Raw genomic sequence first — 18,444 nt, forward strand, 5'->3', positions numbered from 1 at the left:
CACATCTTGCAGGAGCTTTCTTCTCTTCAGGAACTCTCTGCAGGAGGGGGAGATACAGGAGAGGTGGAGGAAGATCTCAGCCTGGGCGTTTACCGTCTTATGTAGTCTGGAAGATGTGTGGATGGTGGGGTGGGTGCAGTTTTCTCTGTGGTGGGGTTGGGTGGACTGTCCAGGGCTCTGTGGAGCCGGAGGGCGCTACTGCACTGGGGCCCGGTCTGATGGGCCTGGGCCCCCCTTCCCTGGCGGGTCGCGAAGGGTGGGAGTGCCTACTGGGGTCAGCGGGGGAGCTGGCCCCAGGGAGGGGTTACCTGCCCCTCCCTTCCTTCCCTCCCCATCTCCAGCTGCCTCCCTCTTCCCGCTCCTCCACAACCACCCACACATGCAGGGCCTTGGAGTGGGGGTATGTCACCAGGGTGCAGAGGAGGCTACCCCCCCCCCCCCCCCCCCCCCGTCCCCTTCTGGCTGCCTCTGCCTCAATTTTATCCCACAACTTAGACATTCACATTATTCACACTTTCATTACACATACATATAGGATCTTGGGGGTGGGCACAATCACGGAGTCCAAATCACCATCAGGGTGTATACCTCACCCCTGACATCGTTGCCCACCTCTCAATTTTAAATACACTTAGTCATTGAGGGCTAGCAGGAGGGACTATGCGCTTACCTGCTGCTCCTTGGCAGGTAGCTCCATGCCCTCCTGGGTTTTAATTACACCTTAGAACACATATGCATCAACACTACAATGAGCGGGTGGAGGGAGGTTTGGAGTCTTCTCCCACCCCCATTCTCTGCGGCCTGCTGGAGCGGGAGGGCTAGTAGGAGGAGTTGGCCGTCCGACTGCGGTCTGGGGTGTGGGGCCTCTCTGCTGCTGCGGAGTCGGGGTGGTCTGCCTCTCCCCACCGCAGGGAAAAGGGTAACACCACCTGGGTCTGGGTGCAATTCCCCCCTCCAGGGGCAAGGGTACCTAGACCCGGTTTGTAGAGTACGCTTGGGGAGTGTGATTGTGTGTACAGCGTCTCTTTATGTCTGTCTCCACGTTGGTTGAGTGTGGAGTGAGTGCATATGAGAGCATGAGGGTGGGAATGGATGTTTGTGTCTGTGTGTGCCTGTATGTCTGTGTCTATATGTCAGGTTGGGTATCAGACGCCACCTCTCTGGGGACACCTCAGGCCCTCCAAGGTTTGGAGGCCTATCTCCACCCACCACCACCTCCCCTGCCGGTGGCGGACTCCCTCAGGTGTCGGTGTGTTGGTGGTTCTTTGTGTCTGGGGGTGGGCGTCCGGGTACACACCGGCTCACTCCTTGGCGGCCGCTTGTCGGGGCCTGGGGCCTGGGGCTCGCTCGGGCCCCTTTGGAGGTGGGGTGCCCCCGGCCTCTCGGCCTGGGGCTCGGTCACTCAGGCACAGCTGGGGGCCGGCGGAGCTCACGGGCGCGTCACTGCAACTCCCCCTGACTTCTGCTCCGCGGCTGCTGGGCGAGCCCTCATCTGGGACTCTCCTCAGCTCTTACTGGAACAGTGGCGCGTCTGCCCCTCTGTTGGTCCTCCATGGTCTCTTGTGTTCTGGGGGCCTCTGGATGTCTGGAGTTTTGATCTCCTCCATACCCGCTTCACACCCTGGAGGACGGGGCTGTGGCCCCCCCACACTCCCTAGCAGATCATTACATGAAGAAACCTTTGGAATGCAAGCATGCTGATCCACACAGGTATGCACACATGGGTATTCACAGACGCGGACTAAAGCTTTCTTGGCTGCTGCCTCAAAGCACACTGTGCGCTGTCTATCTTGCGTGCTGCACAATATCGTTTATTATTTAGTAAATATTGATATCTATGACTAGCTAGTTTATTGTGATGGTGCTTTGTTTTCTCTATTATTATCTTGCTCTTTGTTGTTTGCTGTCTCCTCTGTTTGTTTGTTTTTTTTTTTTTTTTTTTTTCTCCATACAGGTGACCCAGGAGTTCTTTTTTTTTTTCTCTCTCTTCCCCCCCCTTCTCACCGTCTCTTCTCCCCTTTGGTTTTCTTTCTTTCTCTCCCCCTCTTTCTCTCATTCATTCCCCCTGTCCTATTTATTTAAAAAAAAAAAAAAAAATGACAAAGGATGAACTGAAGCTCTGCCATCACGTAATGTCGCATACTGCTGTTTCTGATGTCATTTAGAAAAAAAAAAAAAAAAAATTAAAAAAAAAATTTAGAATCTCCAATTAACTTAACTCTGTGCATGTCTTTGGAGTGCGGGAGAAACCCACGCTGACACAAGAAAAACAACCTGGTTTCAAATACAGGACATTCTTGTTATGAGGCAGTAAACACTGAACCACTGCATGAATGTATATATGATATCACTGCTAAGGGTGCAGCACCATTACTGTAGAATCAAACTTCCCAAACTGCTTGACTCACCCCTCTCATCTGCATCATGACCTGACAGCTCATATTAACCTACTGAAAGTCTCCTTCTTGGCTGCCCCTCTTTAGTTTCATTGGTTTCTTTTCTGTCTGGATCGTGCCCTTGTAGATCTTTAATCAAATCAGATGCTCAGATTCTGTGAGGCAAATAAATGACAAAAAAAGTAATATTTATACATAAAGCGCCTTTTATAGACATAAAGCGACAAAACAAGAACTAAGAATAATTACAACAAAATAATTAATAGCAATGCAGGGCCGGTTTAATCACAGCACAAAACAGAATGTATAGATAATTTAAAAACAGCTAATATCAATAAGACTACAGGTTTTACTATTTTTGGGGTGATCCAGTTGGGGCAGGCCTACTATTGCAAAGTTGGATATTTTTAGATCAGTTAAAATCAGCTTGTTGACGTCTGTTAAAGTGTTCATCTCAGTGTTTCACATGTTCTGACTTTGCAACATCATTGTTGATATAACGGGTGTTATATTTGGAGAAGATGCACTTCAGAGTTTCCAGAGTATACCAATGATGTTTTTTTCTGTTTAATCACCTGTTGTTTTTGCATGGAGTAATGTGAAAACTTCTGCTGCTGTAGCCCATCTGCTTCCAGAATGGACATGCTGTCTGTTCAGAGATGCTCTTCGGCATAGCTTGGCTATAACAAGTTGTTATATGAGTTACAGTTGCCTTCCTTTCAGCTTGAAGCAATCTGTCCATTCTCCTCTGACTTCTGTCATCAGTGAGACATAACACTAACATCAGACAATTAAATTTAAACTTACACCTAGTTACCTCAGGGACACAGCTGCGTCCCATACAAGAAGATAGAAGTCTTCTAAGGCAAGTCTGTCTTGGCTTAGAAACAGCTGTATCCTCAGCTTGTTAAAATTATTCCTTGTCTATTGAACTACAAACACTGGAAAGTCAGAGAAAATTGAGGTACATGGTTAATATTTACAAAAAACATGGTAAGTGAAAAATTTAATATCTAGTTAACAGTAAGTAAGTTTTGATGTGTTCAAAGTTACATTTTGTATTCTTTAATATTTGCTAAAATGTAATAACATTTGTAACCATTAGTTAAAAGTAAAATTTTGTAACTGAAGGTTTCTATCAGCACAGAGTGCCTCAGAATATTTTAAAAAGCAAATAATCTGATCAAAATTAGGTAAACTATCTTGTTCCCACTGGTAGAGCTCATGAATGCACAAAATGTTTGCCCACCGGATTATGTTAAAGCTGTTTACCGTACCTTGTTATGTTTTGTTTGCTTCAGCCATAAAAACAAAATAAAAAACTGCTGGAATATTTCTATATTACAGTTTTTATTTCGTTTTTTTTTAAAAAAAACTTGTACTAAAACACGTCTAAGTTTTGCACAGTCGTCTTTTTCACTCTATCTCAGGTTTGCTGCCAAGGAAAATCAGTAACTGTGAACTGTGTCCGAGAAACCTTCTCGTATTCATTTTATGTGACACTCGATACCCTGATTGTGGATTTGCAGCATCCGAGCTCCAGGAATTATAAAAACATCTACCCACACATTAAGACAGCAAACTAAAATGTTTAAAACAGTGGTTTGTGCAGATGCTACAATTACTCTGCATGATTTACAAATACCTTACCATTTATGGCACAATGTAAATAAGGACAAACAAAATAAGAAAAAAGGTACGTATTTTTTTTCATTACTTAACACAAAAGAGGAAGAATGCCTTAATTGGTCAGTTTCATAAGAATTTCAAGGAGATAAGAGTCTTGTGTTGTAACATGACCTGATGTAACTTATTCCTCTGTAGTAGATTGTGTTCTTGTAATGCGTGTCTTTGTTTGCAATTTTCCTTAATGAGACTTGAGAGCTAATTGTAATCCAACACAGATGAAGACAAAGTGGGACAGACGCCAAACTAACTTCCCCCCCTAAGCCATTACACCCCAAATTGTTGTATTTTCAGCAATTTAATGTAGATTTAACAGCCAATAAAAACAATAAACATGGATTATTCCAAGAAAATAAAAACCTTAAGTGTTCTTAAAACGACATGGAGCTACTTTTCAGGCTAAATGATTGATTTCCTGAGGAAGGGATGGGTTGAATAAAGGGGATTGTGGTTGTAACAAAGGGCTCCTGGTGCCAGGTGGTTAGCCACAGTGATACAGTACCACCCACAACCCATCACAGCCTCCCAGAGGTGACCTACTGTGCGAAGAATGAGCTGTTTACTAGTGTTTTGTTGTTTTTTTCACTTTACACGTCTGCTTAAAAGCTTCAGTAGTTTTTGTTCGGTTTGGTTGCACTCCAACTAAAATAAAATAATAAAATAATAATAATAATAATAATAATAATAATAATAATAATAATAATAATAAAAACGCGGTAGCAACACATTTGCATAGCATTCACTATATGTAAACATACATCCTTTACATCCTTTAAATATGCCATCTATCTATTAAAAATGTTTAAAAACATTTATAACGTGCATATGTCTCTCTCTTTCTGTTACACACACATTTTATGTGTGTTGTCCTGAAATGTAAACGCATTTTGATTCTCCTTTAAATAATAAATAGGCATACATTTGAAAACAATAGCATGTCGTTTATATTGATCTATTTTATGCAATAAAACGGGCGTATTTCTGTTGAAAGAAATGACGAATGCAGATTTCCTCATCAAATACCTTAGAATAAAACTTGTTAACCTGTTAACTTGGAATGGTCCCGCCCACCCGGCTGCATCATCAAGCATCATCCGGGCCGGAGCCGACATCCCTGACGTCAGCCCGCTCCCCTGAAGCACCGGTCCGACCGGAGCGCTTCGGTATAAACTTGGAGCGGAGGGACAACCAGCTCAGTCAGAGCGGCAAATACAAGAACACTCAGAGTTACTGCAAAGACAACGAGAAGAGATCCTTTCAGAAGATTTCGTGTCTGGTAAGAGCTTTTTTCCTCCTTTGTATTAAGATGTCACCGCGGTGGAGGTTTACATGCACCAGAGGATTCTCCTGCAACAAACTCCGTTTTACTACGTTTCCCTGTCGCTCGTTATTATGAAACAGTAATTATTAAAGGTTATTCAGTTAATTGGATCCGCTTTATGTGATGATGATAATGGTGTTGCAGGGATTTTGCGCGGTTCCAACTAAACGTGTCAATTGGAATTAATTATCATGTTTTATAAAAAACAATCAAAAGGAACTGAACATTTTTTTAACTGGTGTGTAGTCTTGTGATAGAGATATATTAAGGTGTCTCTTGGCATATAATGCCATAGATTAAAACAATTAGAATAATAGTACAGCATAAACAGCCAAAACTGTACTAACAAGTGTTTCAGCTAATACAGGATGTCGGTTAAGGTGTGATTTTTTTCTTTGTCTATTTAATGTCATGCACGTTGCAGCACCACTCATAAAAGTTTTGGGTAAGCTGTGTGAGGAAAAAAAACTATCTTGCAGCCTATGAAGTCATTTATGTGGAACATCTCATACTTTTCTCACCCTGACCTCAGCAGCTCTCTACATCCTCCTCCACCTGCTAAGTTTGGTGGGAGTCTAAAATCACATACAGCACTTTTCAATTTGCGTAATCAAAACTGACACAAATTGCTGTACAGCTTCTTTAAAACATGGTGATATCGTGCTTTGCTGCTGGACTGTGTGTGTATTATCAAGCTGGATTCCACAATGCCTCAGTATGTGTTTCTGTGTACCAGCTTGAGCCAAGCCGAGTGTGGCTAATGATCTGCGTCTGAGCTGGCGCCCTTGAGAGCGTTCTCCTCCTTAGCATCTGTCAGCGCTGATGTTCTCCATCGCACTGATAATCTGTACTGCTGTGTGCTGAGAGAAAGTAGAGTTTGTAACTGGTATCTGCTTTCCTGGCAGTGTGGTCAGCTGGATTTTTGCCTTACACTTATGTTTGTGAGTCATAGGATCAGCACCTGGGGTCTTACAGCTTTAAGCCTTCTTATATATCTGTAGTCTTCCTTTCTGACCAAACCTTCATTTACTTCACACAATGGCCTCGAGACTGGATGTAAAATACATCAATGCCTACATGTGTCTCTGCAGACCTCGAGCTGGTGTGACTCAGGAGGATTCATTCTCTTTCTGCTGACCTCTGGGATTTAATTCCCCAGAACACCCTACCGTTTTTTTGCCTTTCTTCGGTTTCTTTCTGAGGTCTTCATCCTTGCATCCTGTCCTGCATAGCTGTCTCAGATTCCACTATCTCGCCACTTCTAACATCAGCAACTGCTCCCATAACCTGCATTTCTTCATTTTAGGAGCTTGGGTTTCATTCCGATAAAGATTGCAAAGTATCATATTGCACACAGAGGGAAGGCAACAATGCTGCTCTCTGTTCTGTGGGAGTTTACGGAGCCAGATCACAGCTGCTTTGTTGAAGCTTGACTGAAATCCCCCGAGTAAAGAATGCATAAGAAGAGTGACCACAAACATGCTCAAAGTACTAGAAATTTGAATTTCACACAGAGGTGTAAACTTTGTTCCTTCACAGTCTCTAACTTTAACATTTCAGCTTTGTCTCTAGTAGAGAAGCATGCCTGACCCTTTTTAAACTCAGTTGCTACTAATTTTTGCTGAAAAATCTGATGTCAGAGACCGTGGACAGCACTTAAGACCGATTCCTTAAAAACACCAAAGTAGCATGAACATAACTGCTCTATGTGTGTGTTTGTGTCTGTGTGCATCTTATCATCTGCTGCATATGTTTGCTGTTTTCACGTGCTGCAACTCATAGCAGCTGTTATGACTCACAGTCTGACTGTTGCTACTCTGAAAATGCTTTCATTTCTTCCATTCATAACTGACCCACTAACTGGGGGAACCACACTCTCCACAGAGTGCATACTTGGTTGTACATGTTTCAGCTACTAAAAGTCTGGGTGTAACAGACCAGTGTGTTAAGCCTCTCAGTGCCAGAAAGCTGTATTGTGTCTCATTTAGAGTTTACTGCTATTTATTGCTTAGGATACTGTTTTAGATCAGCTAGGGTTATAAACTGTTATAAGATCATTGCTACTGCAAAGTGGACCAAAGACTACATAGATATCTGTAATTAGTTGGAATACTGTAATAAGATTCCATATTTTACACTTTTATTATTATTACAACATTAAATTTAAGTCATATCAGATATTTTCCTTTTGAAATAGCCACTTTTTTAGTTAAAAACAGATTAAAATAGGCCAGACAGATAAATGTCTGACTTTTTGTCCATGCTTCTGCATTATTATCCACATAGATGCATTAAAAGTTGTAAAACCGACCATATAAAACATATAGTTGTACTGTAAGATTACCAAAGGAATGTTGTTTTTTTATGGCCCCCAATTGGGCCTCCGCATGAAAGATATACTAGAAAGGGTGGATGCACATATGTTAACATCCGATGAGTGTTTGTCGGCAAGTGTTTTCGTGCTTGCGTGTGTTGATATGTACGCCCGTTTCCTAGATACATGGGGCCTGTGCTGGTTGTGTTATAGCAGGAAACACATGTTTTAAGCTGACAGGGCCAGAGAGAGAAAGAGGGGCGACTGCACTGAGCTGAACAGCTGCACAAAGGAAACAAAAAAGAAAGTAGTGTTTTGTTGTCGCCCTGCCAGTTAGGTTCCACTGGGGGGTTACAGCACAGGACAACAGGGTTTTTATTTGTCAGAGTCAAGAACAGCCTCCAAGAGACCTGCGTTCTTAATGGTGAGTGTGTGAATTTGTGTTTTCATAGTCAAACTCTGAGAGGGAGTCTTTGTTCAAACAATGAGGAGAATGAACACTAAATCTTTGTGTGTGGGAGTGTTGATTAGCTCCACGTTCCTGAGCACTTTGTGCGTGTATGTGCGTGTATGTGTGTGTGTGTGGGTGTTTCATATATACTGATATATGAAAACACAATGCAGTTTTCTATTAGCTCAGTCAACCGCAGAAGGTGATTCAGTGAAGAACAAGCCAAAAGAGAAGAGAGGGCAAAATGTATGCAGATGTGTCTAGGTCTTTGCATGCTTGTTCATGTCAGAGATTTTTTGGACTATTTTAAAATCACTTGGAAATTCTTTATATGGATATTTTTTAACTTTTCAGGTCAATTGTGTCCAGTGTTGTCCTTTTTTCTTTCTTTCGACTCCTGCTTCTACTCACCCCTCCTTCTTCTGTGACTCATGTTTACTCACACTTGATTGAGGAGCTACAGATGCTCCTCTCTACCACTTTTCTGCATAATTAGACTCTTCTATAACAGAAATGGAGCAAGTGGGATATCAAACAAAAAAAAGGAAATATAAATTTAGTTACTTTTTCTTGGTCTTTTGTTTTTTCCTTGAACTTCCCTTTGAAGTTCTGAGTCACTTTGTCCTCACACAGCTGCTGCTTTGCTCTGGTAGAGCAGGAAAGCTCACAGGATGGTTCAGAAACTGTTTTTCTAGTGTGCTGCGTTTCATCGCTCGAGGGCTGTCTGGACTGTGTTGTTTGATGTGGCGATCACGCTTTCATTTTTTTTAGTTTTTTTAAAGACTTTATCTGTGTCCTGTTTATTCCCAATGGGAAAGAAGTAGATTAAATGACAGACAGTGATAATAGAGTCTTTTTTGGTATGTAAATTTTTAAATAAATAGGATGATATGGCCTCATAGGAACGTAAAAATAAGTGAACTGAATATAGGTCAGCATTGAGTTTATTCACTTTCCTAAGAGACAGCTCTGCAAATGCTGCTAAAACTTCCTCTCTGAGTCAAGAAGTCAGCTCGGCTTCAAGAAACAAGGAATGACCCCCAGGTTCCCACAGCTACCCCACCTCCCCCCACCCTTTCCTCTCAGAAACAAGCTTAGGGATGGAGGAAGGACCTACAGTACAGCTGGGAGGAGGTGACCAGTGTTCATCATTTTCCTGTGATTGTTGGCTTAGTATTGGTGACAGATTAAGGAGAAAAGCTTAGATTAACATGAACATGACCTCACTTTCAAGTCAGTCACCTGACTGAATGTCGAATATTTGAAGTGATCTGAATTGTTCCGGTTTTTGCACAGCTGCAAGTGTTTTCACTGTGTGTACGTAGTGACAATGACAGCGATGGTTAATGTCTCGATATGCAAAGAACATATTAACTTTGAGAGAAAGTGGAAAAAGAAGGAGTCGGTTTTGTCTTTATTTATGACCTATTTCACAGCTTTAGGAAATGACTATTCATAATTTTTATATTTCTCATAAACCATTGTAAACACAGTCACGTAGCTGCCAATGTATGCTATTCTTTGTCTGTGTTTTATTCCCTGATCCATCCATATGTCCATATAAAACTGCTTCTAATATGTGCATGTGTTTTCTCACTCCAGCAAACAGAAGACCTCTGGAAAAACCATGACCAGGTCACTGCAACTAATAGTGCTCCTCTGTGCTCTCTGCTGCTGCCTAGCGGACAATGTAAGTACTACAGAACAGTACCTTAAGCTGTCTTCAACCTACTGAAAATCCTGCATATTTTACAAGGGCTTATCTCAATACAGTCCAATTCCTGTGGTTTATTATCCACTTGAGCAAACATTTAGCCCGTTTAATGTGTTTGAATTTGTGTTTTTGCTGTATGACAGTGTGCCACTGACTAGCGATAGCATTCATCAGCATTTTATTTTAAATTGTCTAATTTAAAGTTCATACGCTGACTGTTGCTTGAGCTGGAGGCTGAAGCCGTTCATCCAGTTCCCATGCATGTCTGCTCCATGTTTTACTGGTCCTTTCTATTGCAGGTGGAGCTTCTCCGCACTAAGAGAGGGACTCGTTTTTACAGAGGTGAGCCTTACAGGCAGCCAGCCAGAGGGACGCTTTTGATTATTCATGTCCAGAAGTCTTCACCTTCCACTGACACCTCCTGTGAGCCTCATTGTACTTTTGTTCATCTCCTCTAATAACACCAACTTCTTCTTCATAATCATCAGTCTTTTCATTTTTTGCTGTCAGCCACGTGTTTGTGTTCCTCCCTCCTGTGTTTTTATGTTTCTAACAGTATGACAGTTATGTTTTTCTGTGTTTTCTATCATTTTATTGGTTGTATACTTATGTTTGTGTGGTGTTTTCAGTACTTTGCATGGATAGTGAGACGTCTGCTGTGCGTAGTTTTGGGGACACTTGGCTACAATGGAAGGGGCAGCGTGTGGAGTATTGCCGTTGTGATTTAGGAGGACGAGCGCGTTGTCATATTGTGCCCGTAATCAGTGAGTGTGACATGGATGCACATACACACAAACACAAGGAGACTGTCTGACTGACTTTTCTAATCAGTGTTTTGTTTCCATTGAGCAGAATTTAAATGTACTATTTGTTTATCTGTCTGTCAGTCTTCTTTCCTGCCCTCACTGCCCTCTGCCTTCTATTATAACTTCAGTTCACTTCTAACGGGCTGTTATAACCTCAAATGATTATTTTTTGTTGGCTTGCCTCGGTTATGTGTCCAAATCCCTGTTATTTCAGTGCATCCAAACGAAGAGCTGCTGGGTTTTCTGTGTTTTTGAGTGGGCGTCGTTTAGTCTGAGATTATTTGAACTAGATTCTCCAGACATGCCCTCGTGCGTACTTTCACCCCCACTGACGAATTCTGTGAAGGCTGATTACCCCTCCCTCAGTCAAATTACAACCACATTTTCAGTCTGCCAAACTGCAACATCTGTGAGCTCATACCACTGGGAGTGACAGCAGAGCTGTTATTCTAAGCGTCGGCCTTTAGGAAATGTTGAAATAATAAATGAAAACGAGGACTGCAGATGGCATGAAACCACTTCTGCTCTACAGAGAAATCCTTGACCTGACATAAAAAGTTTCAAAAAGAAACTATGATGATATTTACTACAAGTAACAAGAAAGTCCGGGTGAACCATGCACAAAGACTTTTGCATAATCCTCAATGTTTCACTGTAGTATATGACACACAAGCCTCAAACCCAATCTGTGCAGTGGTCATGGCACATCCATCATATACTAACTATTTAAACTGTTAGTGGATGACGTGTGGCTGACTAAACGGCGCTCTGTCTGCCTCTTCCAGACTGCTACGTGTCTCAGTGTTATAATGGAGGAACCTGCAAGGAAGCTGTGTACACTTCAGACTACATCTGCCAGTGTCCCCGAGGCTTCACTGGGGCTCAGTGTGAGATCAGTGAGTATTCAAGAAACACCTAAACACCTAAATCGTGGGTTTTCAGCTAGCGAACGACCAGAGATATAAAAATAACAATTAATATAATTTCATTATGTTTTCATTTCAATTTCAAAAGTGCCAAAAATCTTATTCTTTCTAATTAACAATCCCAAACCACAAATATTCAGTTTACAGTTACAGAACAGAAAAAAAAGCAACAATGAAAAAGCTGTTAAAGAAGAGTTCACTCCAAGTTTTCAACATAAAACTCGCCAGTAATCGTTTTTTGGTGACCTAGGTGACTCAAATGATGGTAAATAAAAAAAGGAAAGAAATCCACAAACTTTGTTGTGAAAACTTTATAGTAATAACTAATTTTGGTTGCCAAACCAAAGAAGCTGCAACACAGCTCAACCAAGGGTGGTTGCACTCAGTATTTCCTTCCTTTCTGTCACAAGAATACACCTTTTATCATGGGTAGATGGACACTACCGATGGTTTATATGATCAGTGTTTATAGGTTGGCTTTAAATTCAGGTGTTTTCTACCTCCTCCAGTATTAACATCAGTATAAAAACTGTGCACCAGGAGCTTCATGGCATGGGTTTCCATGGCCCAGCAGCTCCTGTAGGTGTAATGTGTAGGTCTTACATGAAATTTGTAGATGTTCATGAGCAACAAAGTCACGATTTGTGGAAAGAGACACTGACTTTTTCAGATGATTTTTTTGTTTACAGCTATGAGGCCCATAAGGCGAGTGTCACTTATATTTAGGACAAAGCAACATTTCAATAACCAGAGTCTCCAATACTGGACAGGTCACACCTAAACAACCTAAAATAGACAAATAGCACTACAGGCTGGAGCAAAACACATGCGATTGATTTGTACTGTGCTTTTAAAGCAGCAGTGACTTCGGGTGTGTCCATAAACTGGTGGTCTGATTAAAGCTTGTTAGTAACTTTTGATAAGATCACAGTCTGACTGTGTGACTCATACTACTGGTGTCATGGGCCTGTGGTTTGGAGGGAAGACATAAGGATCATAAAGGATGGAAAGACATTCTGGGATATGAATGTTTTTGTTTCTGTGGCCCACTTTTAATCACTTGAAGGACACTCCACCCTCTCAGTGGAATAATTATCTGAACTTCAGCGGTCACAGGCAAATGATTTTAGTGAAAAAAACTACGAGTTAATATGGGCAGGCTATAAATCTGATGCATTTACAATCATCATAGGTTATGTTTGGTCACTGTTTTAAAACCACTAATTGGAAAACAGCGATATAAATGCTATTAGGGCACAAATTTAAAGCCTTATGTAAGAAATAGCAATGTTTTCAGAATTTATCCAAAAGCTTTTTAATAGTCTACAGCTTTTTCAAATCTAAAAAACCCCTGAAAAAAACAAGAACAAGACATATTATGTCGGAACAACTTACTCAGACCAGTTATTACGTTAATATCAGTCTCATATATAAATTAGCGACTACCACTGTCTGTTTCTCTCTCCAACAGACACCAATGAGAAGTGTGTTGTGGGGCAGGGTGATGGGTACCGTGGCACCGCGAGTGTCAGCCAATCAGGAGCAGAGTGCATCAACTGGAACTCAACATCTCTGAGAGGAAGGAGGTTCACGGCTCGAAAAACAGACGCCATCAGCCTTGGACTGGGCAATCACAACTTCTGCAGGTACCTGTGCTGGAGCGTCTGCGTGAATATTTCATTTGCTATCTATAAAAAATAACAAGACTAGGATTGTTCGTCTTGAAAGCTGGTGGCCTGGTGTTAACAAATACTGGAGTAGACTGGAAAACATAATATCCGAGCCTTTTACGGAAGCTATGAAGATGTTCCCTTATTGTCTTTGTGTTTCTCCTTATGTCAGGAACCCTGACGGTGACAGCTCTCCCTGGTGTTACATCTATAAAGGCACACAGATTGAATGGGACTTCTGTTCTTTGCCCAGATGTTCAGAAGGTATAGATATACAAAATCCTAACATGTAGAAAGATCAAATACCATTAAATGTGGGCTTACATACATCTGTCCATATGTGCTCTTTGGAGCAGATAAGCACAGAGAATGTGCGCTCGGCTCTGGCCAGCAATACCGAGGCACAGCATCTGTCACCAAGAGCGGCTCTCGCTGCCTCCCGTGGGACTCTCCCGCTGTCAAGCGCAAGATGTACAATGCTTGGAGAACGGACGCATTGGAGCTGGGACTGGGCAGCCACAGTTTTTGCAGGTACATAGGCCAGCACCTATTTTAACTTCCTTATAATTGCAGTACATTTGATGTTCTACTTTTAAATGAGAAAAAAAATCTCTTTTTTTATTCAACAGAAATCCAGACAATGACGCAGGTCCATGGTGTCACACCTACAAAAATATGATTCTGACCTGGGAGCTGTGCGACGTACCAAAATGCTGTGAGTTCCTTTACATCAATGAGTTCATTTGGCAGCGATAGCAAAGACAGAAGTTAAATATTGAGACTGAGGATAACCATAGTTTTCCTTTCTTTAGCGAGACGTCCGCCTATGCCCACTCTTGACCCGCGTGCTCCCACCACTAATAACAATAACAGAGGTAGGATATCTTCACAGCCAGTGAAAACACCTCAGACATAACCAAAAGTCCCTCCTTCTGGGTGTCGATTAATCCTACTGTCGTTCAACCATCATTCTCCAACCTGTCTCTTCTGTAGGAACATGTGGCAAGCGTTTAGACAACACTTTATCCCAACCATCGTTCCGCATGTTTGGAGGCAGAGCGAGTGAAATCACGGAGCAGCCGTGGCAGGCGGCCATTAATTTTTACCAACCCCGTCACAAAAAGCACTTTCATCTATGCGGAGGAATCCTCATTGATTCCTGCTGGCTCCTGTCTGCTGCACACTGCTTTGAAGAAAGGTAGCACTGACTTCCAGCTTTCACACATGCACGCACATACACTAAACACTAGTCGAACGTGTTTGCCATATAGCAAACAAACGAGTGCGCTCTGTCTTTTCAGAAACGATGTAAATAAACTGCAAGTCATTTTGGGGAGAACGTTTCGGAAACAGAACTCCAGCAGCGAGCAGATTTTCAGCGTCGAGAAACTCTGGATCCACGAGAAATATGACAAGGAAACATACGACAATGACATCGGTGAGTGAACATTTCATTGTAACAGAAACAATAATCCAATATTTTTTTATCTTTGTTTCGAACTTTTCATTTATTAATATAAAAGTTTAAAAATAAACTTTTAAACACAGCAGTGTAAACCTATAGCCCAAATTAGGTTTTCAATACAGTGCGTAAACTTAAGATTAATTTCATAGTCGGTACAAAGAAAGGTATCGCTTGTACCTTAATCCAGAGACACAAATACACAATTGAACTTTTGGTCATGTCTTTGAGCTTTTGGCTTTGTATGATTTAGTCTGAGCCACAGCAGCCCCTCCCGACTGTATTTCAAACTTTCTGCAAGAAGGTAGGGTGAAAGGGGCCAAAAATGTCTAATTTTAAGAACATGACCTGAAAAGCTGCACCAAGGTCCTCTTTATAAGCACACAATCATTGCCAGACTAAAAAAAGAGCTCTTAGTCAAACTGTTTGTGTGGAGAATTGAGGCTACTTTAGTCATACTTCAATGTTAATAATGAAAACAGAATGAGACGCTTTAGTGAACTTGTTTTCCTCCAGCAGTAATGATATGGAAGCTTAAGTGGGCAGCAGAGGCTTGTTAAAACTTTAACTCAACTCTCAGTCTTCATCCCACATTTTCCCAGTGCATTGCCTTGACTTTCCTTTGGTCACTTTCCACTTGCAGCCATTTTGAAACTTAAGACGGACGTTGGCATCTGTGCTGTAAACTCTCCAGAAGTTCTTCCGGCGTGTCTGCCCGAACGTGGGCTGGTGCTGCCCGACTGGACTGAGTGTGAGATCTCAGGCTACGGAAAAGACGCAGAATGTAAGAAAACTAAATCATAGCCTTTTTTTTTTTCATTTTTTATGGCTACTACTGTACTTATCGCACAGACAAGTTGGTGTCATTTTAAGTATCTGAGCAGCAGGGGACAGTATAGGCAATCTAAACTAATGCAACGCTCTCTTCACAGTTTCTCCAGAGTATTCTGACCGTGTTAAGAGAGGTTATGTTCGCCTGTGGCCCAAAGAGCGCTGTGTCCCAGGGGTGCTGTCTGGACGCACAGTTACCTCAAACATGCTGTGTGCTGGTGACACTCGAGGCCTGGACGACGCCTGCAAGGTGAGAACACCCACACTTATCCTCACAGTTAAATCATGCTCATAACATTATAACTTTTATTTTCTTTACACTTTCCCTTAAATTTGCTTCTTGGATTCAATTACAGGGAGACTCTGGTGGCCCGCTTGTCTGCAGATACAATGACAGGATGACTCTGATGGGTGTGATCAGCTGGGGCGATGGGTGTGGGCAGAAAGATAAACCTGGAGTCTACACCCGTGTCACCAATTACATTGACTGGATTAACAACATAGTTAAAGCAAACCCGGTTTAAATCAAAAGAAGATGCAAATGAGATGCTGGAGACTAAACGCAGAGGGTGGAACAAATATGTTTATCATTAAGTTGATAGACTGAGACACCCACTGGACTGTTGAGGGCTGGCTCTAGATCCCACCAGACAGAAAGCTTATGTGATAATGGCCATTTCTACAGAGACACACACGAAAGACCTCAATCGGGAGTTTTTGTGCTCCTGGGTTTTATGTTCGTTACAGTCTTCAGTGTGAAAGTGAAAAGATGAACTGAAAACACATTTTTTACCTTCTTTCTGGGAGGTTTTAAAGCTGTTTCCCCCCCTGAGCACTGGCAGTTAACCTATCTAGATAAATAAGAAAAAACATGGATATCCCTCTGCTTTTTGTGGTTGACTTTATGCTGGTTTATACAAAAATGACACAGTGGCATGCTTAAGATCAAAAGCACTTTTAATCCTCACTCAAAGCAGGCCTTTACTTTGCAGAGTACAGTGAAACACATGGGGATGTTTCTCCACAGGGCATTTTAAAGTCCTTTGTCAGGAGGACTTGTCTTATAGCTGAGAGATACATTTACTTAATTAGTTTAATGCAAAATGTTCTGCATTTGCTCACAAAAGGGCCTTCATCCAAACCACAATCTGCTGGTTCAGATTCTGCTTGTTTTTGCAGATTTTAATAGTTTGGCACTCTGCTGTGTTGCGCTGTAGATTTGAACTTGTGGGAGAAGGAAAACTGTGTCTTAGGAAGAGTTCAGCTGCACCTGGGCTGAGCCCATACTTGTATGTAACATGTATATTATATATTGTATACTGCTTATTGACTGCAAAACTCAAATCTGTAAGAAACTCATGTCTTTTGTGAGAATCTGGATTTTAGAAGTTTTGTATTAAGTTAATGTTCATGTTTGTTTTATATTATTTTGTAGAAATCTAAATATGTTACTTATCCCTGTATTGCCACTTGATAATTTATTGTTGCTTGATAATTGTTATTGCCTTTCTACCATATTCAGTAATACCATTGTCAATAAATAACATTTGAAATCATTTTATCAGATCATTTTAAGCTCATCTTTTTCTTTCTGTTGGAGGAAATTAAGTATGTTCAGTCTCATTTATAGATAACGACAGCCACCCTAACAGGTACACCTGTTCAACGGCTACAAACATCGATCTGGCCAATCACAGGACAGCAGCTCAGTGCATTTAAGCATGCAGACCTGATCAAAACTATTAGCTGAACTTCAAAACAAGCATTAGGATGGGTGATTTAAGAGACTTTGAACTTGACATAGTTGTTGGTGACTGACCAGCTGGTCTGAGTATTTCATAAACTGCTGAGAGAATGGTCCACAAAGGACAAACTCAGTGAGTGGCAGTCCTCCCAATATAAATGCCTTGTTAACAGAGATCAAAGGCTAGAGTGCAGAAATAACCTAAAAAACAGTTGTTACAACCAAAGTATGCAGAAGAGCATGTCTGAAAGTATAACGTGGAGCCTTAACGCAGGAATGTTACAGCAGGACTGGATACCTCTCCTGTCAACTAGGAAGTAGAAACAGGCTCATTAAACTGGGACAGTAGAAGCCTGGAAAAATGTGGCTGGTCTGCTGAGTTTCAACTACATTCAGATAGCTGGGTCAGAATTTGGCACAACCGACATGAAAGCATGGATCCATCCTGCGTTGTATCAATGTTTCAGGCTGCTGCTGTTTCTTTGGCACACTTTGTGTTCTTTAGTACCAATTGAGAATTTTTTAAACACAACAGCCCACCTGAGTATTGTTGCTGACCATGCCCATTTCCTTATGACCATAGTTTACCAATCCCAGCTGGTTGCTGCATTTATCAGGATACACACCATGTCATGAAGCTCAGACTCTCAAACTGGTTTCTTGAGCATGACCATGAGCTCACTGTACTCGAATGCCCTCCACAGTAACCAGATCTCAATCCATTAGAAAACTTTTGGGATGCTGTCAAATGGAAGCTTCACATCATGCATGTGCAACCGACAAATCTGCAGCAACTGTGTGTTTCATTCTCATAAACATGGACCAAAATCTCTAAGGAACATTTCCAGCACCTTGTTGAATCTATGACACAAGAATTGAATCATTTCAGAAGGCAAAAGAGGGTCTTAGTAGTAGCAAAGTGCACCTAATAAAGAGTTGAGATAATTTATGTCTCTAACATTGCCTGTTTCTAAATCACATCCTCTTTAAAATGATTTACAAGGCTTTTTTTTAACCCTACCAATCAATTATTTATCAGTCAGAAAGGTTCATAGTCAAAATTCAAACATATATTGGAAGATGGAAATTCAAGTATTCCTAATGAAATAATGATCTTTGACAA

At 41.6% G+C, this 18,444-nt stretch overlaps 1 protein-coding gene across 5 annotated transcripts; it reads left to right on the forward strand.

Moving 5' to 3' along the window:
* Positions 1–5,193: 5,193 nt before the first annotated feature.
* On the forward strand, positions 5,194–17,095 carry plat (plasminogen activator, tissue). Of its 5 annotated transcripts, none has more exons than XM_080894781.1 (15): positions 5,194–5,358; positions 9,771–9,858; positions 10,182–10,305; positions 10,512–10,646; positions 11,474–11,584; positions 13,086–13,260; positions 13,457–13,548; positions 13,641–13,815; positions 13,914–13,999; positions 14,097–14,159; positions 14,278–14,482; positions 14,586–14,722; positions 15,390–15,530; positions 15,679–15,827; positions 15,934–17,095. In XM_080894781.1, exons 2-15 carry the CDS (start codon positions 9,796–9,798, stop codon positions 16,099–16,101), a joined length of 1,824 nt encoding a protein of 607 aa, XP_080750907.1. In that variant the 5' UTR covers positions 5,194–5,358; positions 9,771–9,795; the 3' UTR covers positions 16,102–17,095. The 5 variants fall into 5 exon arrangements, with proteins under 5 accessions (XP_080750907.1, XP_080750909.1, XP_080750910.1 ...); XM_080894783.1 differs by having other exon boundaries at positions 10,182–10,224; XM_080894782.1 differs by lacking the exon at positions 5,194–5,358 and adding an exon at positions 7,849–8,141.
* Positions 17,096–18,444: the final 1,349 nt, after the last annotated feature.

This window comes from Rhamphochromis sp. 'chilingali' (assembly GCF_963969265.1).
Source record: "Rhamphochromis sp. 'chilingali' genome assembly, chromosome: 10".
Taxonomy (NCBI): Eukaryota; Metazoa; Chordata; class Actinopteri; order Cichliformes; family Cichlidae; genus Rhamphochromis; species Rhamphochromis sp. 'chilingali'.

Excerpts from the sequence above, each read along its gene's own strand:
- plat (XM_080894781.1), top strand. The coding sequence starts at position 9,796 with ATGACCAGGTCACTGCAACTAATAGTGCTCCTCTGTGCTCTCTGCTGC. Across the intron at positions 9,859-10,181 it reads GCTGCTGCCTAGCGGACAAT|GTGGAGCTTCTCCGCACTAA; the intron begins GTAAGTACTACA and ends TTTCTATTGCAG. Across the intron at positions 13,549-13,640 it reads TTTGCCCAGATGTTCAGAAG|ATAAGCACAGAGAATGTGCG; the intron begins GTATAGATATAC and ends TCTTTGGAGCAG.